The sequence below is a fragment of the Drosophila elegans genome, unplaced genomic scaffold (assembly GCF_018152505.1).
Source record: "Drosophila elegans isolate 14027-0461.03 unplaced genomic scaffold, ASM1815250v1 contig_208, whole genome shotgun sequence".
Lineage (NCBI taxonomy): Eukaryota > Metazoa > Arthropoda > Insecta > Diptera > Drosophilidae > Drosophila > Drosophila elegans.
In genome coordinates, this window is record NW_024545578.1 from 1,109,439 (window position 1) to 1,133,653 (window position 24,215).

General features: G+C 39.4%; 2 protein-coding genes across 2 annotated transcripts; both read right to left on the reverse strand.

Moving 5' to 3' along the window:
- Positions 1-441: 441 nt before the first annotated feature.
- LOC108146264 (protein snail) lies at positions 442-5,019 on the reverse strand. Its single transcript, XM_017272203.2, has 2 exons — positions 3,497-5,019; positions 442-2,052 (listed from the first exon to the last, which is right to left on the reverse strand). Exons 1-2 carry the CDS (start codon positions 3,939-3,941, stop codon positions 536-538), a joined length of 1,962 nt encoding a protein of 653 aa, XP_017127692.1. The 5' UTR covers positions 3,942-5,019; the 3' UTR covers positions 442-535.
- A 12,995-nt stretch (positions 5,020-18,014) lies between these two features.
- LOC108145598 lies at positions 18,015-18,321 on the reverse strand. Its single transcript, XM_041708448.1, is given in 2 exon segments — positions 18,015-18,239; positions 18,241-18,321. Coding segments are annotated over 2 exon segments (306 nt in total).
- Positions 18,322-24,215: the final 5,894 nt, after the last annotated feature.

Below are 24,215 nucleotides of genomic sequence, written 5' to 3' on the forward strand. Positions count from 1 at the left end.
TTTTTTTTTGTTTTGGAATGTGTGTTTGGGTTTTAGGAATGTTCAACTCACGTAAGTTTAAAAGAAGAACCATTTTGAGTTGGTTAACACGGGGGCGATCCCGAGATCCCTCTTTGTATTTGAACAATTCCTTTGCGAACTTTTGGAGGCACCTTTAAAAAAAAGGAGTATTCAAATCGCCAAAGAGATTTCGGGACCAATCCCATTGAGTATTTTGTTGCTTGGCTGCCTAATGCGAATTTCTACAGTCTCTGTGTTACTCTACTACACTTTGCTCTTGGACGTATTGTGATGTATGTATCTTCTATAAAAACGGCTATCGTTTAACCTAGTTGTAAATGGTAACGGTAACTTTAACATTAACGGTAAATTAACTAACCAGCTATACAGTTACAGCACATCCATCCTCTTGTTTGTGCTCGGGAGTGCAATAGGTATCTCTAAATGTTTCGGATCTCTTTGTGGTCCTTCGAGCCGGATCTTGTGTATGCTTTTAAAGAGAGATTTCGATTGCACCCCCATATATGTTATATGCTTACATGGCATAAGTGGCTCCTGCACTGCCCTCGATTTTCACCCGCTCAAGGAATTCGTGTGGCGGAGATGAGGCCATACTTGCCCCACTCTCACTGTTGCTATCGTGCATCGACAGCGACATGGACATCATCAGCTCCTCTTCGTCCTTCAGGCATGCCGATTCCAAGTGCTTGTTGAGGTATGACTTCAGGGCGAAGGTTTTGTGACACCGCTTGCACTCGAAGTTCTTGTCCACCGAATGGGTTTGCATGTGAGCCCGAAGATTGGAACGATCTGCAAAGGCCTTGCCGCAGTGCGCACATCCGTAGGGCTTCTCGCCGGTGTGGGATCTGAGGTGCCCTTGGAGCAACCAGGGTCTTGAGAACAGCTTGCCGCAGACGCCACAACTGTGGGACAGCTTGTGGGTGAGGACATGCATGGCCAATGCGGGCATGGAGACATAGGCCTTGCCACAGGTGTGACACTTCTTGGCCGATTGCGAGTCCAATGAGCGATGCGTTTGCTTGTGACGTGACAGGTTCGAAGAGGTGGCATACTGCTTGCCACACTCGGAGCAGGTGTACTTGGTTTTTTGCTGGTCTGGCGAGGGCACTACTGCCGAGGCAGGATCTGCCACATGCTTGCGCTTTGAACGACCATCGCTGACGAAGAAGGCCTCGTAGGTGTAGGCCACCGTTTTGGCCGATGCTCCGGAGGCGCCACCATGTTCCCCATCCATCGCACACTCGCCATCCTGATTTGTGTTCGTCGTATTGCTGTTCTCGTTCTGCACCTGACTGCTGCTGCTGCTCGAATTGCTGCTGGGACTGCTGGGCATGTGATTGCTGCTGGAACTCGAGGCATTGCTGGCGGGGCGTTGCTCATTTACCACGCTGGCCGCTGCAGCCAGTTCGGCAATCGATGATGTGCTTCGCAGATGCGCATGCGCCTCCAGAGTTGGCAAGTGGGTGTGGTGTGCCTGCTGTTGCTGTTGCTGCTGCTGCGGCTGTTGCTGCTGCAGTGGCAAATAATGATGGTGTTGCTGCGGGGCAAGGTGTTGCTGCTGTTGCAGTTGGTGTGGCTGCGTGGGCGGGTGGAAGGCTGTGCTGGCACTCAAATCCAGAATGGCATGGGCTGCATGCAGGTCCTCCTCCGCCGGAATCCTTTGCCGATAGCCATGCGCCGGCTTGTCATCCAGGGAGTACGGCCTGTAGATGTCCTTCTTCTTTGGCGGCAGGGATAGTGTGGCACCCGTGCTGCTAAAACACTTCCTTTCGCTGGAGGTCTGACCACTCGAGAGCGGACTGTAACGATCGCCGGCCCCACTGGGCGAGCACGAGGGTGACGAGGTGGTGGACGAGGGCGGCGTTTGGTAGGCGGCCAAGTGCTGATCTCCATTTCCCCCATTTCCGTTTACGGATGAGGCGGACGCGGCTGCCACCAGAGCTGTGGCCGCCGCACGGATCACGGTTATCCCGCTCTCCATGCGGGGCAGGTACGCGGTGTAGTGCAGCGGCGACAGTTCGCGGGTATAACCTGTAATTGATACGAAAAAGAGGAAAATAATGGGTCAAACTCATTTATAAAAGTCTTTTGATATACAAAACGCCTGAGGGCTAAAGCCCAACACCAAAATTCAAACATTCCCAAAAACATATATTTAGATAGCATTTAATTTATTAAAAAAAAAAAAACATTTAGGAATATTGTCCCTTTAAAAATATAAAGTCTAACAGCCAGAACCCAACGACAATTTTTCCCATAAAACTTAGAATTTTACAGCATTTCATTACTTCCAAAAACATTATTGTTGTGCAGTACCCTTAACTTTTTTTAGTTATATATAAGCCTACTAAGCATTTTCTTTATCCTAATGCCAAATCCAATTCCTACTTTCTTTGGAAAAGAAATTATTTTTAAGCAGTATTCTTAAAGTATGCTAACATTTTTTAATATAAGTCGGGGGAAAGCCAAAATAATTATACCCATTTATTTTATTTACTGAGATGTATTTTAAGCCTAATAAACACTTTTTCATAAGTGTACGACTTAGATTATACATTTCAAAAATTAATACAAACTTTAGTTATAGAAAGTGGGAAAGAGTTTACCAAAAACATAAAACTTAATGCGTAGCTTTCAATCCTGTGAAAACTTCTGTTTTCTTTTATAAGCTGTGAAAACACTAATCATTTGTTCTTCTTAAATCTCTTTTTTTTGAGAAGTTTAAACAATAGCACATTTTGTAAACTGAGAAGCAGCCATATAGTTCCATTTTATGGTTCCTTTGCGCTTAATTTCTATAGTCCAAGGAAAGCGAGGCACACTTTGAAAGGTCAACTTAAATATCATAAGAGTTATGCTAAGATGAGTATTTTGTAAGTGATAAAAATAAATAAACTTTTTTAAAGAAATGAAATTTCCATATGAACTTTGTTTTGCAATTAAAGCATTCTTTACTTAACAAAGTTATTTTGAAGTTAAAAACATAGGATAGTTAAAATTTCAAAACATGAACTAAAATCGTTTGAGGCTAGTAAGTAAACACTTAAAACCCATGCCAACGTCTTCATTAATGAATACCAAGAAGGGAAGACTATTTTGACTCCATGTCTAGTTTCTAATTTCAACTGAATAATTAATTTTCCAATTGTACATGGTAAAAAGCTCTGACAGGCACATATTCTAACAATACCAAGGACCCGGGCAAACGGTTTAATTTTGCTATTTGCCATTGTTTTCACGCTGCAGAGGGGAAGCCACTGAGTTGGCAGTTGGCGAATGGGTCGGCGGCCCTCTGGCCGGAATCGCAAACAATATTGAGTGACAACAAAGGCAATTAAATTGATTCGGAATTGTTTCGCAATCGCACAATGGCCACATCAATGACAGCGATTACGTGCGCCCCCTTTTCGACGTTTTTCCGACTACCCGACAACCCGACTACCCGTTTTTCCGACTTTCCCGGGGGCGAACTTACCGTTGTAAACATTGCCGGCCACTCGAGTTGCCGCCTCCGGGGAATGAGGTGGCGGACTTGGAGCCGTAGTGCCCGCCGTGGGTGAACTGGGTCCCCAGCACTTGGACGTCGTCGACGTCGTCGACGTCGTCGTCGTCGTCGTCGTCGTTGTCGATGCCTCAATGTTGCTGCCACTGTGCGATGTTGCTGCTTCAATAGAAGTTGCTGCTGCTGCTGTTGCTGTTGTGCGTTGCTTTTCCAGCTTGATCAGGAACTTGTCGCCCACCACATCGATCTCCTCATCCTCATCCAAAGTGGAGCGTCTGGACTTGAGATGCAGTTCCTCCAGATCTCTAGAGGATGTCTGTTGCTGTTGCTGCTGCTGCTGGTTGTTGTTTGCATTGTCCTCCGTGCGATCCAGCCAGGGATAGGCCTTCCACTTTTTGGCTATCAGGCAGCGCGGCATTTTACTGGGCTTGAGTTGAGTTGAGGTTAAAGTTTTTAGTTGTTTGGCTAGGAGCTGAGGAGCTTAGGATCCAGTTAGATCTTAAAGGGCTAAGTGCTGAAGCTAGTATCGAGTTTCGAGCGAGCAAAGACCGTCTCAGGGGGTATTATTTGTGGCAAAAGCGGAAAGGAAACGTTGCTGTTGTTATCTCGCATGTGAAAATATATATTTACATATATATATTTGTTGTATATAAAGTTTGGCTCGCCGAAAGATCTGTTAAAGTTTTAGACGTACAGCTTGTGGGGACTTCTCAGGCCTGGCATTTCAGCTCTTCCTGATTTCTCTCCGTGTGTGTGAGTGAGTGTGTTTTTGTGTCGGTTAAATATTCTTTGTAATTTGCATTTTATTGTAAATTGGTTTTAATTTGCAGTTAGGATTCCTCGGGTTTCACAGCCACTTCACACATTTCGGCGCTTGATTCGTTGTTGTCAGACCCGTATCCGTCATTTGGGCTGGAGTTTCGTCTTTTTTTCGTTACGTTTCGTTTCGTTTCTTTCTTTTTTGGGCCGGAGTTTTTGCGTTTTTGGCCAGGGCCACCGATTTTTGGTCAGTTCCCCCCGTTTTCTCCCCAAAAACCTCCACGGAACACACACGGGCACGTTCGCGTTCAGTTGGCTGGCTGCGTGTGGCTTATCGATTTTTACATTTGCGTTTACGTTTACGTTTGTTTTTAACACGAAATTTGGACTCAAAACATAACGGGGGGGTATCCTTTCTTTCTTGTTTTTTTGTTTTTCGGCTGGCAATTTTCTCCTCGGTTTTTGGAAACAAAACTTGTTCGATGGGCGAGTCAAAATTAAATATTTTGTTTGGAGTTTCAGTTTAACAAAACGGAAAGTTGACAGAATTTTTAGTGGAGGAGTTGTAGTGTTTTTTTTTGTTAAGAAAGTTAAGTTAAGGTTGACGCGAGTTGAGAATAGTTGAGTTGTTATTATTGTTGTTGTTGGTAGTGAAAAAATTGATTTAGGAGAAAATATAATATTATATAAGATAGAGAAGAAATGCGAACGAACCGAACGTAAGCAACTCTTGAATGCTTATGAGAGTGTAGCGGTCCGAAAGTCTGCTTATAAGGGTGTCCACCCCCTAAAGCAGCCGAACAGCCCTTCGTATCCTAAGCCGAAGTGAAACGAGGGGAAGAGCGAGAGAGTGCAAGAGATAAAAGAGCGGAACGCCTGAGAGCGGCACAGCCCCTAAATTCCAACCCCCAGAAAGGAAGCATAGCTGTTGCTATTGCTGTTGCTTGTCCTAAGGGATTATGCAGACTTTTAAATATTTTAAAAATTTACTAAAATATGAAAACATAAAAGAAAAGCTTTAAAAAAATGTTAATACAAATAAAGGGTGGCTTAAAAGATAAGTATTTCCCATTAAACACCTTTAAATTACGAGTTTTTGTAAATTTTTTAACAAAATCGTTTGGTGTAGAGCCTCCTTAGAGATGAGGCAACAATCAGGAAGTGTTTCATTGCCAAAACATTCCCCGCTGTTGCTTTCTCCCAATTTTTAAAATTGTTGCGCCTCTCTCTTTCCAATTCTCCCATTTCTCCCGCTCTGTCTCTTTCTTTCGGGGGAACCAGCTATACTACCATACCATACCATACCTGAGAATTGGCTCATGGCTCTTTGGCCCTTTTGGAACTTTTTCAGCTCGGGGCTCGCGGCTCTTGGCCGCTTCAGGCTCCCATATTGACGGGGTGGATTTTTCGCCCAGAATGTGGCAGTTGTGCTGAGTTAATTGCTGTTGCATTGCATTTGTTGCTCGGCTCTGATTTTGAACAAATTGCCAGCGACGCGCTTGGCACAAGAGGGGGTGTTCTTTCATATATATATATACAAAGTACTAGAGGGTGAGGGGATGCAACAGTCGCTGGTCCTTGGCTCTAACTCAGTTAGTACAAGATAAACAGCACAAACTAACTTCTGTCGCCCTCACTCCACGGCCAGCCATCCACTGGCCATGAATAAGTGGTTTACTTTCCACATCCAGATCTCAGAGGTCGGATATGAGTGCGGCAACTCAAATCGTTGGATGATTAATTGCAGCTCCTGCCGAGTTGGTTTTGATTGACAGCTGGATGTGTCATATGCCACACTCCCAGGATAAAATGAACTCGATTTTGGGGCGGATAACTAGGGTTTTTGATGCTCACAAAAGGGTCTTGTGATGTTCAAAGTTGAACCAAATATTTGTAAATATCTTTTATTTGGTAGCGCTTCGTGTTCGATATAAGTATATATAAGCTTTCAGGACTCGTAGCCCAATTTAAAACTTACAAATATGGATAAAATTGACAAAAAGTACCAATAAGAATTTAATTTAAGAAAAATATATTTGTAAAAAAGGAAACAAAATTTAAAGCATTTGTTACAATAAAAAAATTAAACTACATACACTTTTAAAATACAGCTTTTTTATTGAAATACAGCTTTAATATACAATTTTAAAATGAATTTCGATACTCTACATACAGATTAACAAAATTATCAGAAATTTAAAATTGCTAGGCTAAGAAAAGCTCAACGGGTTCTTTTAAAATCTATTACTTGCTGTATTATCCCTTCAAAATCTTGAACAAACTTATACATACAATCTGTTTTCAGTCAGTTCAACACACACAAAACTAATTAATTAAAGTGGAGCTTCGGTTTGCTGAACGGGGAGCTGGAGCTTTGCATAATCAGACACTTAAATTACAAAGTTCTTAACCTTTTAATTAGCCGGCGACAACAGACAATTTGTCTGCCTCAGACGAGCTTAGCGTCGCTTCTGCAGCCGTTGCAGTCGCAGTCCTTTAAAAATTATATTTTTCATTGGAAATTTCATTCGGTTTACTATGGTATCCCCGAGAGGTCCTTTGTTCAACCCATTTCCTGCTCCCCAAGCCATCAAAAACTCCAAAACAGATGTAACCTCTCCTTCTATGGTTTCCTTGTTTAAACTATTTGGAATTTTTTGAGGAAAACCAAAAAGTGCCCACCGATCTATCTGTCCATCCATCCCGCGAAGTGACAGGCCATAGGCCATAAGGACCAGCGATATGTAAATATGAATGCTAAAGTAACGTATAGACCATCTGTGGAATTCGGCTGCACTAATTATAAAAAAAAATTGGGCTCACCCTACGCCAGGCACCTCAATGGAAGCCCTACATATGCCCCGTTCAACCCCACCCAGTTTGCACTGGGAGAAATGTATTGTAATTTAGTTTTGATAGTTTATGTAAATATAGCTAGCTTATGTTAACAATTAAGTATTCTTCAGAAACAATTCAAATTAACCATTTAGTAAACATAAGAAAGTTTATACAAATTTTTAACGATATTAGTTTTTCTTGATTCTTTGTATAAGTCAATATTGTATAGTAAAAAGTATAATTTTATATTTTTAAGGGAAAATCAAAACTTTGTTGAGATTTTTATTCTCTTCAACGCTGTTACTATTGTTATAGAAACTTTTTTCTTGACTTTGATTTTTAAATTATTTTATATAAGGTAAGGCAAATGTGTTGCCATATGGATATGTTTTATTTCCCAATTGTACTTGAAAAGTCTTTAAGAATTTTAGTCGTTATTTTTTCTCTGTGTATGTCCTGTCTTGAGGTGGTGACAAAACCACTCGCCTGGCACACGGCTACGTGCAAATGGTAATCTGCTTTTCCAGCCAACACACTTGAAGGCGATTCCGAACAAGATGCGCTTTATGCGGCCCACGACGAAATTGTTGCGCTTCGTTAGCTACGCCCTCCGCCTCCTCCAAGAATTTAGGACCACTACACTATATAGGACCTCGATCCCTAGATCGCCGCTGGCCACGCGCTCACTCCCGCCCCTTGAAGTATTTCAATTCCAACCTCGATCCGGAAGGGAACTGCAGATGGTGAGGCACTGAGGCGATTCAAGCTCTACAGCATATGGCTTTCCCAGTTTGGCTAGCGAATCGGAACTTGGGCCACGCGTCACGATAGGAAAATGCAGTTGAATAGTCTGGCTTGCAGAGGAAAAGCGGCTTCAGCGGCTACCAAAATTATGCAGCCGGCGGAAAAGGACGAATGGACTAAGGACTGGGCGGAATGGGGCGCGCTCACCTGGAACAAGGACAATATGGTTAATGCAGCGACAGCCTTTCCTGTTTCGTGTTTTACGAGCAGTGTGGTGTGTGTGCTAAGTTTGCAGCTATTAGTTTTTGTTTATTTCATGTTTTTATACCCTGCGAGGGAGTATTTCAAATGGGTTTAAAGGCTTGCCAGCGGTGGTGTTTCTGACACATTTTCGGTTAGTATACATATATGGTCTTTAAGGCCAAGTACTTGATCGGTTATGTCCGCTTTTGCTGGTGTACTTTTGACTATAATTATATCTAAATGACATTTTTGATTGTCCAGGTCAAAGGAGATAATTAGCTTGATAACGATAACGAAAAAAATTTTTCATAGTTGCATACAACACATTTTTATTGCACAAATTACCAGTAGCATAAAAATTATGGAGAGGTTTTAATCCCTTTTAAAATACAACGTCCAATCTTTAAAAGAAAAGGTGTTTAAATATTCTATAGTACATTTTTTTGCATATTAAAACATCTTTTAATATTTCTTATAAAGCTTAATATTAATATAAGTCTAGTCTGTAAACAAAAAGGATCTATTTAGGCATCAAACATTAAGTTTAACAATATGCTTACATTTTTGCATGTCAGGGTATTTTAGGAGCTCGCAAAACTCTTTATAATTTATTAATTAATGAAGACTGTATTCTGTATTTTTTAGTTAGCCCATGTAAAATTATTACAAACATAAGGGCACAAATCTAGAAGGGTATTGCGTTGGTCAACCCATTAGTTTTTGTAAAATTTGTTAGTTTATTTAGGTTTAAGTGGGGGTGTACAAAAGTACGAAAGGTGCACCGCAGCCCAGTTGCGGGGATTCAGTTGAGCGCTTTTGGGAGCGTGCAAAAAGCAGCAGGAGTTTCATGAGTTTCAGGACCTGCCAGGACCAACAGGAAATGCTCTACAAGTGCTGCAGCTGGCCCAGCTGTTTTGGGTGTTTCCCCTTTATTTTATTTCGTTGGCTGTTGGGTGGGTATAACGCCCAACTCTTGGCCCAATCTAAAATGCACACCCCACTGGCTGCAGTCGCCATTCGGCTTGTCAGCTTGCCAAGGGCTATTTGGCGTTGCCTAGCGAGTTGCCCCGAAACTTCGGCTATAACCGACTGCCGCAACCCTGAACTTATATCCCCGCTATATGGACAGTCCTCTATACAGCTGTGGTTGAAATAACAGTATTTAGACACTAAACTATTTTTTTTCTTTAAATTTATCATGAGAACTACTTAACAATTTACAAAATGAATTTGAAAAAAAATAAGAAAATTAAAACGTTTAATATCTTTAAATTCACTTTTTGATATAATGCGTGGTACAACCTTTAAAGTTAACAACCATTAAACCTCTCTTGTCTTTACTTTGCTTTGGAATAAAAAAGGTTTTAAAGTTTTTTTTTATATTAAAAAATATTTTACCTTTGTTAAATGCTAAATTTTATATTTGCCCTATTTAGTTTATAGTATAAGCATCACAAAAACAAAAAAAAAGTTTTTTATAACAGTTTTTTATAAACAGTTTAATCAATTTTATATTATTTTATAATTATTTTAGCTTTTTTTAATTGAAAACTTATATATATGCCCCATTTTGTTTATAGTAAATACGAAAATATAAAAAAGTGAATTAAAATTGCTCTTAAACTTTTTTCCATAAATATTTTCGTAAGCTAAAAAAAATACATGTTTTTTGACCGCAGCTGTAAATCCCCTCTATATGGCCGGTCCGCTATATATACCTCTCCCTCACTCGCTTGAAGTGTGACGCTCGCGTGGCACGGAAGTGACGGCGGCAGCTGTAGCCGAAACTATAACCAGAAACTGTTGATCCTTTCCTCCTTCCTCCCCTCTACTCTACTCAACTCCTGCTTTAAAACTGGGCAAGGGGCATGGGCATGGGCATTGGCATGGGCACCCAGAGCAAGCCGAAGGGCTAAAGGGAAAAGCAAGCCAGCGGCAGCGGTACGGAGGTAAAAATTCACAAAGGTATTGGTACTGGTACTGGTACTGAGAGCCCAGGGGAGCCAGGTGTCTGGCATGCTCATTCCGTTTTCCATTCAATGATGTATTAAAGTGGAAACAGCACGAGAGTACCAGACTGCCGAGTCTGGGTCTGGGTCTGAGTCTGATTCTGAATTGTATATTGTGCATGATGCCCTATAGGAAAAGGGTGTGCAAATTTGCAGAGAAGTTGGCTTAGAATGGGGAATCGTTCCAGCCAATATGAAATGAGCTTATTTTCTTATTCGTTAGATGTCTAAGCACATTAAAATATTCTTCTAAAAAAAATAAAATTAATTTAAAAAGCACACTTAATACAATAGATTGTTTTTTTTTCTTTTTATTACCTATTTTAATTAATTTTCGCATATTCTTTAGACATGTTCAATGATAAATTGTATCTTTCTACTCCGTAAACATTTTCATATTATGTACAATTTCAGTCTTCCATACTTAAGATAAGCAATTGAATCGTTAAAAATGGTTTTATTTTATTTCCGTTATTCCGGCTAGGGATACCTTCATACCCCATTGAATCGCTGGCATATGCTGAACAAAGCCTTGGGATAAAACCCAAAGTATTTCCAATAACCGATACAATAAGGAACTGAAACAATCGAGGTGTGTATGTAAAGCGGGAAAAGTCGAGCAACATGTAATTTGTAAAGCTTCCTTTGATTAGGCATCCGTATTCGTGTGTTCCTTTGTCGCCGCATGACTCGTGTAGTTTATGGCACCATAAACCAATCAGTTTGGCCTCGGACAAAGAGTATTCACGCTTCGATGGTTCCGCAATTGACTTCTCTTTCATCTTTATTGTATTCGCGATGTCTGTAGGTTTGGGAGTCTGAATTCTGAGTCTGAGTCCGGGTTTTCGGCATTTGCTATTCGGTGGTATATATCCTTTTGCGTCCCGGCGCTGTCGAGTTTTTCCCAAATGCTATTTATTCCTGTTCCTGCTGTAATTTCATTGTTACTCCTTTTTGAATGGCTGTGTGCAACAACCACCACCCCATCGTCATCATCATCATCATCATCGTCGTCGTCGTCGTCATCATCCGAGCAACACGGCACCACCACTTCCACTTCCACCACCCAACACCACCCCATTTTTGGCATTTGGCGTCTGCATAGAAACAACAAACAGGTAAAAAAAAAGAACAATAACAGTATCACAACGAGGGGAAGTGAAATAAAGGCGAGTTTACGTCATCGCCCGAAATTGCACTTTGCCCAGTTTTGATGGGCCAACTTATTAGCATATCCGGCAACAGGATATGAAGGATATGGGTGGATACTTGCGGGGCTTCCCCAAAACTCAACTGAACTGAACAAGCGCGTGTGTCCAGTTCATTTCAGAATCCAGTTACCATTCCGGTAATTCGAAACTTTGTATTTTTAATTACATTTGTTTCGGACTTTCGTACGAATTGGGTTGGGGTGTTGGTTGTGATAGGGATAGAGGGAATCGGGATTGGGATACCCTCTCTCTCTTCCTCTTTCTCTGCATTTCCAGCAAAATTGGCAGCTGTTGCAGTTGGAAAACAAAAGCGAATGAAACCCACAAATCGTTAGGCGAGAGTCCCGAGTTCAAAGACCTCTTCTCATGAGTGAGGAAATCGAAGGGAAGGGCACGAACCCTGGATCAAAACGTTGAGGTGCGGTCCAGGTAGCCGAAGGCAGGCAAAATATAATAAAAAGGACAAGGACTCGCCCAGCGATCTGCAGACGGGACATCAGTCGATGATCTACATAAACACACACTGAAGAAAATCGATCGCTTGGGATAAAAAAGTTATCTTTGAATAAGATATGATATAAATATAGCCCTTAAATATTTTGAAAACGTCTGAAAATTTATAGTAGTAAAAAAGACAGAAGAAAGAAATGAATAAAGAAAAGATATAAATGATAGAAAAGATATAAATCTATATTTTGGGTTAGAAAAATTGTCATTAAAACACAGCCCGTAAACATTCTCAAAAGCCTTTAAATTGTATTATGGTTCACTTAAGAATCCTTCAACAGAAATCAGTGAATGTTGAGTAAACAGTTTTCTTGCAGTGCCCAAGCTGCAGTCTGCATGATAATGATGATTGCTGGTGTCAGGACCAAAAACCCCTGTAAAAAAACAGCCCAAGGGCAAACCGAACCCCATACAGAGAGCGAAGACCGCTTTTCACTCGCCTTTCAACAATTTTCCGACAGCTGTCCACATTGGCATTATTTCATTTTCTATTTTCCATTTTCCTCTGCGTGGATGCAACAGCAGCTGATTCCTGATTCCTGACCCCGGTTTTCTGGGTTCCAGGTTCCAGGTTCTGGGTTGTAGGTTCTGGTTTCTGCTGCACCCAGATCTTGAATTTCATTTTCGGGACTTCGGGATAAAGACTCGTTTAGGGAAGGGGATTGCAGTAAGGATTGGGATTGGGTTTTGGGCTTAGGCTAGCGCCCTCTGGCATTTGTTTTGTTTGCCATCCATAAACTAATGGCTTTCCAGGATGCAGCCGCTTTGGAAAATACTTTGAATATGTGAGGCTTCATTTTCCCTTCGCGCAGCAGTTGATTCAATTAAACCCCCTGATAAGTCAAAACTGGCGAGGGTTAGGCATCAATCAAGGAACCGAGTTGATTCTTCAATTTGTGGGAATTACTTAGCCAACACTCATTCGCACAAAGGAAGCTGCTTTCGGCAAAATCTGTGCTCTGTAAAGTGGTAATTCCAAGTGTTAGAGAAGCCATGTGCAGATACACATTACTTAGAGGAGATACAAATTAAAGCTGGGATTCTCTACACTGAAGTTGTGGCAAGAGATTTTAATTGTTGCCAAAGTTAATATGTATTTAATTTAAATGTTTAAGTCAATTATTTATTATCTCAATTAAAATTAGTTTAGTGAAACGATTTAAGAATGTAATAGATCATAAGCATTGCTAAGGACATAAAAAAATACTTGCTATTTAGAAGTTTGTGATTACATTAACTTATACCTCTATCAGTTTTGGCATCTCAGTCTTTAATTGATAGTTTCATTTACAATTAAGAACAATTTAATCCATTTAAAATTACAGATGCACATTGAGTTTTAGATTTCCGAACGGATTTTCTTATACCTTTCTTAAAGACGCTTTAAGCTATGAGGATGTCAAGAACATCCTGTTAAATTTTTGCAGAGTGCAGCTAAAACAAAGCAAGCAGAATGGCATAGAACAAGTTAAGTTGTTTGTCTGTGGAATCCTGTCTTCAGACGAATACGTACTCGCACTCGCACATACGTACATATTAATGTGTGTGTGTGTTTTTGTGTGCATATTGAGTCACTAATCTTAATTACTTGTGCAGCATGCAACAAGAGCACTTAGCGCTGATATCCTGGCAGACTCGTGTTGTTTCAGACATATGCACATACGTGATTATAGTTTCCGATGGCCTTTAGTGCTGCCTGCCCTTCAAGATACCTTACTATATAACCCCCCCTTCTAGTTTTTCCTCTTTTTTCCCCATATCTATCTTATTGAAATAAATTCTCAATGAACGCGCCCATTCGATGGGCCTTTCATTTTCATTTTCATGCGTGCCATTTGCAGCAGCTGGCGTTTTGGTCCTTGCAGCTTGTTGCTGATGAGATGCTGATGCTGATGTTGTTGCCACTGCTGTTGCTGTTGCTATTGCTATTGCTATTGCTATTGTTGCTATTTCTGAAACGCTTGCAAATCTGTGGCAGATGCTGCGCCGCACATATATCCGCAGCATATACATTCCCGTGTAGTATATCATATTTGGTTTGCGCATTAGCCCGGCCAGCAAGGCTAAGCGACACATGGAGCTCATCCACGTAGATGGATACACTCCGTGCCAAACAAGCGCAATTGGCGGTATGTGAATAGGGAATACAATTTCATGAGCTTTGATTTGATTAAATTTAATTAGCAGCATTTATTATATAGTTTATCACGTTTTTAAGGCCATTTTGAATAATTTGTAGAAATAAAACATATGGCATTGATCGCTCAAAATAGCAATTAAGATATTTTCCAGTCTTGATAAAGTCATAACTGATAATATGAAAAACCGAACCACATTAGAAGAAATCAAATACATTTTAATAATAAATAAACAAAAATATGTAATCATTTCACAAGAAACATAATCTTTAAAAAAGGAAATGTATAAACCCTTATAAGGATTTAAATTTGTTTAATAATGTAATGGTGAAATAAGATTATTAAGAATTGTAAATGGTTTGAATATTTTATAAGGATCTTAAATCTTGTTATATTATTCGATTGGTAGGCTTTCTCAGATACTTATTTTAAATATTATTATAATTTATGACTATTACGCTCGTCACAACCTGTTAACTAATTTATTCCGTCTTATAGATAGTTTTGATTAAAAAAAAAGATAAGTAAATGGTTAATATATTTTATTAGCATCTTAAATCTTCTAGTTGAAATGGGAAGCTTATTAAATTTTGTGTTTAGTATGTTTCTCAGATACTTGTTTAATATGTATGATTTAATGACTATTATGGCCGTCTAACCTTTTAAATATTTTATTCCGTGCTGTGGATAGAGTCATTATTTTGACCCTGGCTGTGCATATATGTGCGAGCGCGCTTGTTTGCCAAGTAGATGTTTAGGGGGTGGCTGATGGGCGAAACGGCTGCCCCAGCCCCAGCACCATCCTTTATGTTATCCACCATGTCCTTGTGCTTCAACTCGACAAATATTCAACACGTATTCATTTCCTGCGGACGCTCAGTTGCCAACTGGCAACATTCAGTGTTGCAGGAGGTGTTTGTATGGGGAAAGGGGAAAATGTGTAAAATGGGGAGAAGGCGGAAAAGGGGGGTGGCGATGACGAAGGAGATGCTGCACAAGTGCAGCCAGGACATGGATACTTGCACTTGATGCCGTAGCTACATAGCTTTGGCTTTGGCTTTAGCTTCAGCTGTAGCTGCTGATGAAGTAGCGACAATGCGGCAATGCGTCGCAAACTCACTTTGAGTGCTACTTGGCAGCAAGACAACGACGCCCAGACTTCAGGAGAAAGGCGAAAGCCAAAGAGAGATGCTGATGCTGATGCAGATGCACATAGAGATGGAGGTGCAAAAGGATGTGCAAAGATTGGTCCTTGGGGGCGGGAAGAAGATGCCAGCGGCGACAGCGTGACACGCAACAGGAGGGCGGAGGACCAAGGACGAAGGACAGTGGAATTTGCCTGGCCAGGATAAAGGAAACTCTTCTTCAATTGGCGACAGATGCGCCAAGGAATCTTTCCGTTTTGGATGAAAAGAAAAGCTGCGCTATCACTGAGAGATAGAGAGTGTTGGAACCGACGCGCTAAAAGAACGATGAATAATCCAGAATGCAGATCAAACTCCATGTTGTTAATACTGCACTAGCATATATATAATTAATAGCAACATTAACTTTTGAGTTTAAACGTTTTAAACGTTTACCTAATACATTACAAAAGTTCGGGGAAAAGGATATAATCATTAAGCCATTAAACATAGTATCAAATTAGTTAAAATTAGTCGGTAATTGGTTCCAGTGAGAGATAAGTTTTGAATCCCATGCGTTAACAGAACGATGAAAATACAGAATGCAGATAAAAGTCAATGTTACTTATTAAGAAATACTATTGATTATATTGAGCTTAAAGTTGGTTTTAATTAACCATGTCAAATTTGTTTTAAATATGTTTAAATACTAAAATGAAAAGGAGTATTTTATATCGATTAACTTAAATCATAATTTTTCATTTAATTCAATATTTTTGAACACAAAATTTCTTATATTTAAAAACGACTAAATTAAATCATAATTAGTTCCAAATTAGTTTTTGATCCTCCGTAAATTTTAATGCAATCCTTTTTGTCATTTTACCTATAGATTTTATTTAAAAATCATCAAGTATAGTGTCAGTTTTATGCTTTTGATTTTAGATGACTTACTAATTTTCAGTTATGTTCTAATATATTCTAATATTCTTTAATTAAATCTTTAGAAAAATTTTTAAAAATATGCGGTTTACATCTATCAATTACTTGTTTCAAAGACCTATTGTCTCTTTCCTCATTGAAGTACTTTTTTCTTTTCTTAGAAGTCTGCGTTGGTGTTTCAAGGCTTCTTTATCTATTTCTTAAGTTCCTCTGCATAACCCTATGTTCTACCCCTTTTTAGGCGGAAGTTCCCCGTGAAGTCTTGATAAATTTCCCTCACGAAGCGACCTCATCGCCAGGCAAAGCGAAGATGTTGATCCTTTGACGATTGCAAAACACTTCCAGCGTACATGCATTCAGTTCCCAGTTGTCGGAGTTGCCTCATACTAAAACGTAGCCCACCTCTTAACCCCAACCGTTTTTGGCCCAGCATTATTTCACCCCCCTGGGGGTATCTCGTCAAGTGACCCTCTCGATGGCTGTGGCTGCTACTCGGGCTCGGGTTCCTCCCAGGATATCTGCAGGACTTCTCCAGGAGGAAGCCGTGAACGCTTAACGCCCGCTCATTCCCTGTGAGAGAGTCACACGTAGCCACGAAATCATTTTTCACCACTTAGTCACGTCGCTTTGACAGCACATCCCAGGGAGGATGGGGTATTCTGGATCCAGCATCCAGGATCCGGTGAGATGGGGATGTGTGTGTTGGGGTTAGTCTGGTTTGCGGGCTAGGGATATATATGGTCTCGGTCGCAGCCTCAGCATCCGCTCTTATCTGCGGTTTAGTTGCTTATAATTGGCAGACATGTGAAAAGTGGAGTGAAAAGCGAAGCAGAGCTTTCCCAGAGAGTCCTTTTCGTTGCGAGCCTCTCCCCCAAAAAACCGGATGCCGACTGTTAATAGTTACACTCGCAGGATATCTATATGTCAGTAATTAGCCAACCGTAAGTCGGTACTACACTACTTTCCCACGGAGGCGAACATTGCGTGATGTTGTCATTATTAGTATGTAGTTGAACTCCTACGTAACTTGCTTGGCAATTACATTTTGAATTGCTGTCGATCGTTAGTTAGTTTCAGGAGGTGAGGTGAACTTTCCCGCCACTTTTTGGGTGGTGGGTTGGCCAACAGATGGCATCAATCAAGTGGAAACCACTAAGTATAATGCAGCATTGTTGCCCAAAAAGTTGCCAGTGCAGTTGGGAAATCTTGTTGCCCACTCAGCACCCCTCTTGTACGTACCCTCTTATATAGTATACTGCACGTTGGCAAAATGTGAGAGGGGAAAAATTCTGATAGTGCTTAGACGGTACAGCTATGCCTTAAAATAGAAAATGCCTAAAACACATCCATCTTCAAAACTTGAGTATCATCAGAATCTGTTTATGGTTATCAGAAATAGTATCATAAATATGCCTTTTATAGTAAACGTATTTTTAAATAATATTGATTCAAGAACGTAAGTGTAACTCAATGTATCACAAATGTTATTATACTGTACTATAAAACGCTTAGCAATATTAAGTTCTTTCTATGGGTAACTATTTCTCTCTCTAAACTTATCCAAAATTTAGCTTTGATAGATATCTCCAGAAAAACGTATTTAAGTATTCTCTTTAAATGAAATTGATGAACGACGGGTAACTAACATATCTTACAAAGTATTTAAACTTTAACCTAGAAGGTGTTTTTCGGTTGGTTTCTGGCAGTGTAAAATTAGTCTCCCAAGTGCTTGTAGTACGTGTTGTCCTGCTATTTGGTTACCTTGTATGGTTGCACTTCCTTCGCTCTGCTTGTGGCACGAATCAAAGTATTGAATTTCTATATCCGTTTTTTTTTTTTTGTATTTTTTTCTCCTTTCGCTTCATTTTTGTGTATTGTTTGGGTGAAAGGGGCGTGTTGCTGCTGCTGCTGTCGATGTTGCTGTTGTCGCTGTTGCTGATGTTGCTGCTTACATAAAGGACAACAGCTCAGCAGGACTAAATGAGTGCACAGGAAGTTTTTACATTGCTCACCTTGAGCAGGGGGTTTGGGTTGATGGGTTTTTACGTGTGGGAATGGAACGGAACTGTAACTGTAACTGGGTGCGGGGCAATTAGGTCCTCTGTATATGCCCCCTGAGTATCTGAGGCAAAACGGAAACTGTCGCAAGTGATCGGCGTGTTGATAAGTCCAACAGCAACAACAGCAACAAGAGCAACAACAATCAGCGGGAGCAACAACAGCAACGACAACAATCACCATCAGCACCAAGTTGAATTCAAAATGTGTTTCGCATTTTGGCATTTTCGCAATTGCCAAGGCAAAAGTTTCGAATGCGTTTTGTGTGGTGGCACCCACAAAAATCCATTTTTCGCATTTGTATACCCTGACAGAGGTTAATTGCTCGAGTTCGTCATTTTAAAGGTCTGCGATTTTTTTTCTACCCCAAATTACATTGAAAACTTTTTCGTATGCTTCGAGGTCTGCTCTCTATTGTGCGTCCTTTATTTGTCACTAGCTCTTTGTTTTTTTTCCCAGATGCTAAACTAAAGGGCATGCTTAAAATGGCATTGAAACAAAAAGTTATCAGGGAGTTGCTAATAGGAACTTCCCACTGACTAAAACTTTTTACTTTAATTTACTCAGTCAATAAACTTTATCTTAATTAAATCTAGAAAAATATCACAATTTACCAAGAAAGTCATTTTCATATTTAGTCAGGTGTTGTGAAAATACTGCCAGAACGTGTTAAAAATATATAGTCTGGTTTCAATAATTAGGTTTGTAAAAGAAATTAAAATTACTCATATGCATGAGTACATTTTGTATTTCTTTCTTGTAAAGTTTTTTTTATTTCTTTTGAAAGGCTTAAAACAACATTTTTTGAATACCATTAATATTTTTCCTCACTTCTGTAATAATTATGTTTGTAAAGGGATTTAAAATAGCATTTACTTAAATATGGATGGTTAAGTAAATATTTCATTGGTTTCTTGTACAATTTTTATGAAATACTAAACACAATTACTTAAAATAATTGTTCTGAACATTTTTTTAAACCATTTACGTTTTTCTTCACTTTCTGAAAAGTTTGCATTTTTAGCTGTCAAAACAGTTTGTAAACAAGGGTATTCAAACTATTGTTTATCGAAAGTTTTTTTTTTTACATTTTAAAGGTATTTTTTGGTGCAAGTTCGGATTCTGGCTTTCTGTATAGCTGTAGCTACTCGAAAACAAAGTGCTATAAAAGTCACGCCCGAGGCGAAATGAGTTTTCAGTTGTTGCTGGGGAAGGGAATTGGGAAGGGAAAGGAGGAGGGAGTTGGGGGAAAGGAAAGCGGCTTTTCCAGCGTGTTTTTTCCGTGTTTCAGCATCAGGTAAGCTAACCTTTTGTGCCGCCCATTAGAAACATGCACGCAGTCGGCTTACTTAAGCATACAAATTGTGTACCAGAGCCAAATGCAAATGCGCCAGACTCCCGGCAATGTGGAAATGGGAAATGGTAAATGTGGAATTGTAGAAATGTGGAAATGCGGAAACGTGCGGGGATTTGAGGCGGCTCTCTTGGCTGGAAAAAGTTTGCCATGCGTGCCGCCATTTGACTCGCAAGATTGACACGCTGCCAAAGGAACGAAAACTGTGCAGATGTGTCCAATTTAGTGGAACACTGGACCAACGCCCCCGGCCAGATGCTCTGGCGCTCCTTATGATTATTATGTATACAGCATACAACCCCCAAAAAACAGCAAGAAAAGGCAAAAGGACCGAGAAGCCGAGAAGAAAACCCAAACGCAAACCCAAACCCAAGAAGAGCCTTCGGGCAGCTCGACAAGTGGCGGAAATTAATGCAGTAATTGTGGTAAGTGCTTGTCCTGCTGGCTGCTGATTCATAATCGCATGTATTCAATTAAGGAGATTAATTATTTTTGGGGGATTTAAATCTGCAGGGCTTAGGCAAAGAGTTTCATACTACTTTTTTGCCAAGGGGGTTAACTCCCCAGCGGTCAGCGAAAGGTCACGTGGCCACCATAAATATGCCGGCTATCGATTGTACCTGACCACGCCACAGAACTATCCATCTTCCATAAGATGTCAGCGGCAGGAGCTTATGCAAAGTTCTCCTTCTTCCCTTTTTTGGGGGAGAAAAATCTGGGAATTTCGACCATGACAATAATCAGCTGCAGGGGGGTGTCAAAAGTAACTCCCCCTTTTCGGGGTGGTTTCAGTTTCGGCTTCAGATTGGTTTGGTTTGGGTTGGCCAAATAAATTAGGCAACAAAAAATTGACATTCCAAGGAGGCCAGGACATCGCCACTGATTAGAACAATATGCGTGAGTATGTAAAAGGCAATCTATAGACCCATACATACATTTACTTATATATAGATATCTGTATAGGCGTATATTTATATAACGCATATCTAGAGCTGACCGAAAAAAAAGATGTGTTCAAAATAAATATGCGTGCGTGTTGCTTCCTCACACCCAAAATACAGTAGTCGAAATGAGTATAGATTTGTTTGTTTGTATGTCGTTAGCATTGTTTTTTCCCTCAGTGCGTGCGTGAGTGTGCCTCCATCTGCATTTGTATGTGTCCTCTGGCTGTGAGTGTGTGTATTTTTGCCTTTCGTTGACACTTTCACAATTTATGGCAAATGCTGTCTTTCCCCTGCCACAGGAAAAAGACGCCAGCGAGCAGCAGAAGCAGCCCAACCAACCCCCTGAAAGTTACTTTCGCCACCCACCAAAAACAAAAAAGACATTCCCAAAAAAAAGGAAGCCCATTCAGTAGTATCGGGAGGTACGAACCCGGGGTACCTAAAATAATATCTAAGAAAAAGGCTTTTTAAAGATATTAATTAGAATATTAGTATGACTTTGTTTAGTTAAACTTTACAAATAAAATCAATATTAAAAACTTTGAGTGATATTCCTAAATAAATAGATTTGATTGAATTAATTCAATAATCCGAAAGATCTAAATATCTATTCTTTTAAGGTTCATAATAAAATTATGGTGTGAAATACAAAATTAGTTTCTTAATAACAAAATTAAAATAATAATTTCTTGGAAAAAATCCTTGAAAAAGAGTAACTGAAAATTAGTATAGCTTAATTAAATATTCTTTTAAGGTTCATAATAAAATGATGGTGTGAAATACAAAATTAGTTTCTTAACAAAATTAGAATAATAATTTCTTGGAAAAATTTCTTAAAATAGAATAACTGAAAATTGATATAGCTTAATTAAATAAATAAAAAAGTGATTAATAGTTAAAAAAAAACATCATTTTAGGCCCCAAAAATTTTTTTTTAAACAATCTTGAATTTTAGAAAATTTGTTAATAAATAGAAAAGGTACTTACTCTATATATAGATTCCCAATCAATTTGGTTATACCTTCACTTCTACTACAGGGTATCTCTCGATGGGCGTTTTGGGGGCGTGGTCAGAGAAGCATTCTGTTTACCAGTTTCCGCAGTCCCCAGTTGTACACAGGACTCATTTGAAATAAATATTTTTGTGTTTTTACTTGAAGCGACAATAACGCAAAACATGGAAACGTACACTAACAAAGGAGACACATGTCCCAATGTGTGTATGTGTACGTGTGTGTTTGTGTGTGTCCTGTGACGTCCTGGGAGGAGGATGAGGGTGCTGTAGGCAAAACCACGCGCGGCGCAGCGGCGTCAAAGTCGAATTACTCATACGCCACGTTGGCCAATGTCGCCTGGCACTTTTGGCTTTGTTGCCTGCCTCTGCCGTCTGCTGACACACAATCCGTGCCTCTAGTATTCCGCGTTGACGTTAAAAGCTACAGAGCAATTAATCATTAGCTTTTACAGGATTTATTGCAAATACTTTTATCGGATATATTAAATGAACTCCACTCCACTCCAATCCAATCCACACAAGGCCTTAGGCCTCTCTGAAATTATGGCAGCATTAATCCAGTGGGGTCTATCTGCCGACAACATCTTACTATACTACTACTGTATTCAGTGTTTTTCAGGGGGCTTTCGTTCGGCTTTAAGATTTGCGTCATCGCGGAGTGTCAGTCATGTGGGTCACGGGGCAAAGAATAGGTCTCGAAATAGGGAAATGTGACTGAGAGGAAAACGAAAAAAAACTTTTAGACAATATGCACACACGCGATGGCTTAGCAACAGTTTACATCGTATTGTACTATGTTGTTTACTTTCGGTGACAAAATGAGTTACAGGTTTCATTCATTGCCCTAATGCAGCTTGATAAATTTGAGCGCATTAATTACGCTCACTTGGCGCTGGGAGCACAGAGTGGCGAGTATAGTACTATATATATCCTTCGTCCTAGAATTGGGCTGCTCCTTTGTCAGCCGCCGATTCGCCGAGTGCCTCTGTTGTTCAGTTTCATGTGCCATTAACTGGCTCAAGCCGCCGCGATTGATCTTGGCCGTAAGTTGGGTTTATTGCCTCCTCATCGCCAAAGAAGCTGTTCTTGCTTAAGCACTGAACAAAAAATGGCATACGTTAGTTTATAATTGTTAAATTTATAAGCTTTAAGTAATACAGAAATATTTGTTGAGTTGAAATCGTTTGAAAAGGAGACTTAAAGAATTAATTGTGCAATGTAATTATATCTGGGGCAAAATCCCAAGGGAAACAATTGATGCAATAATAAAAGACCAATTTCCAAGTATGGTTTAATTATAAAAGATTTCCATAATACACATAAATTCTCTTATTTTTTATAAACTTGACTTTCGTTTTTTTTCATAATTATAACGTCATTTTCAAGTTTTAAATTCAAGTAAGGCTTTAATGCAATAATTTATAAACAAGTTTGACATTTATTATTTAAGATAAAATCTCTTTCCAATCCTTAAAATGTGATTTTAAACCAATCGAAGACTTTTGTCTTCACTATTAATCGTGTTTAAAATCTTTATGTTCAGCCTAAAAATGTATTTCAAAACATTGAAATGAATCAATCTATTATAAATGTGTGTTTTCATATTCAAGACTTGTTGTTTTATTTATAGCCCAAACAAGCGGTATTAAAACATAAAATGTTTGTAAATTTTATGTGAAATCTCGTATACTTTTAAATTTGATTCAGGTTAGTTTTATGGCGAATCAGTAAATTTCATAGCGATTCTAAGCATTATTTTTCCGAGTGGTGGACGTAGTTGCTTCTTTAGAGACGCCTGCTTCTTTCGTCCTCAGCACATGCAAATTTATAACAATTTTACGTTCTCACATGCTGAAAGTCGTAAATCGTATTCGGCAAGGTGCGAACTGCTTCTCCATTCTCCATTGCGCGCAAAAACCAAGTGGCTGTGCATAAAAAATCGTTTATGGCTTTGCAGCGCTCAAATAGAACAAAGCATAAATCCTAATTTACTTATGTGTAGCTGCAGCAGTTGCTACTTGCTCAGTGTGCGGGTGTGCGTGTGTGAGTGTGTGTCACCCAACGGTAAACATATATCAACAACATCTTAAACTCATGACGCCAAATAAATACAAATGTTGTAAAATGCAGGGGATGCCCCGGGATAACATAGAACCCAGGCCAGACTCGTAAATCGTTCGGAAAAGAGGGAAAACCCATTCCATACCTACAGGAAAAAAGGAGGGAAAAGCACCGTGTTGTGAGCTTAGTGGCATCGCGATTGAATGGGACTCTGAATAAATTTCACCTTAGCAAGTGGCTGTAAATTGTTTATATTTTACTCTCGAGCTTGCTGTATTAAAAGAGAATTTGATGGAATATGGATTAGGAGTGTTTGTAAGCTCGTTTTGAGTGGGTTTTTGATTTGGCGGGAGCAGAGAAGTGATAGAGATTCCAATGGAGATACTAAAAATAACTTTTCAAGAGCTTTTACGATGTGTTTTGAAATACTTGTACATTACATGGAACATTCAATTGGAAAAAATATTGAGTGTTACAATAAAGGGATTTATTTACCAATATGTTGTAAATATAAATTATATAAATTAGAATATTATAAAAAGAATATTTGACCTTTCACTTTCATTTTAAGAAAATACATTTTATACAAACTTATAATACTCCAATATACTTTGTAATTTTGAATAAATATAAATTTTCTATAAACTGTTTTTGAAATATAAAGCTACAGATATTTATAATTTTATTATATTATGTTATATTTAAAGTTCTTAAACTCTTTTTAGGTAGTTTGTTCTTAATTTTC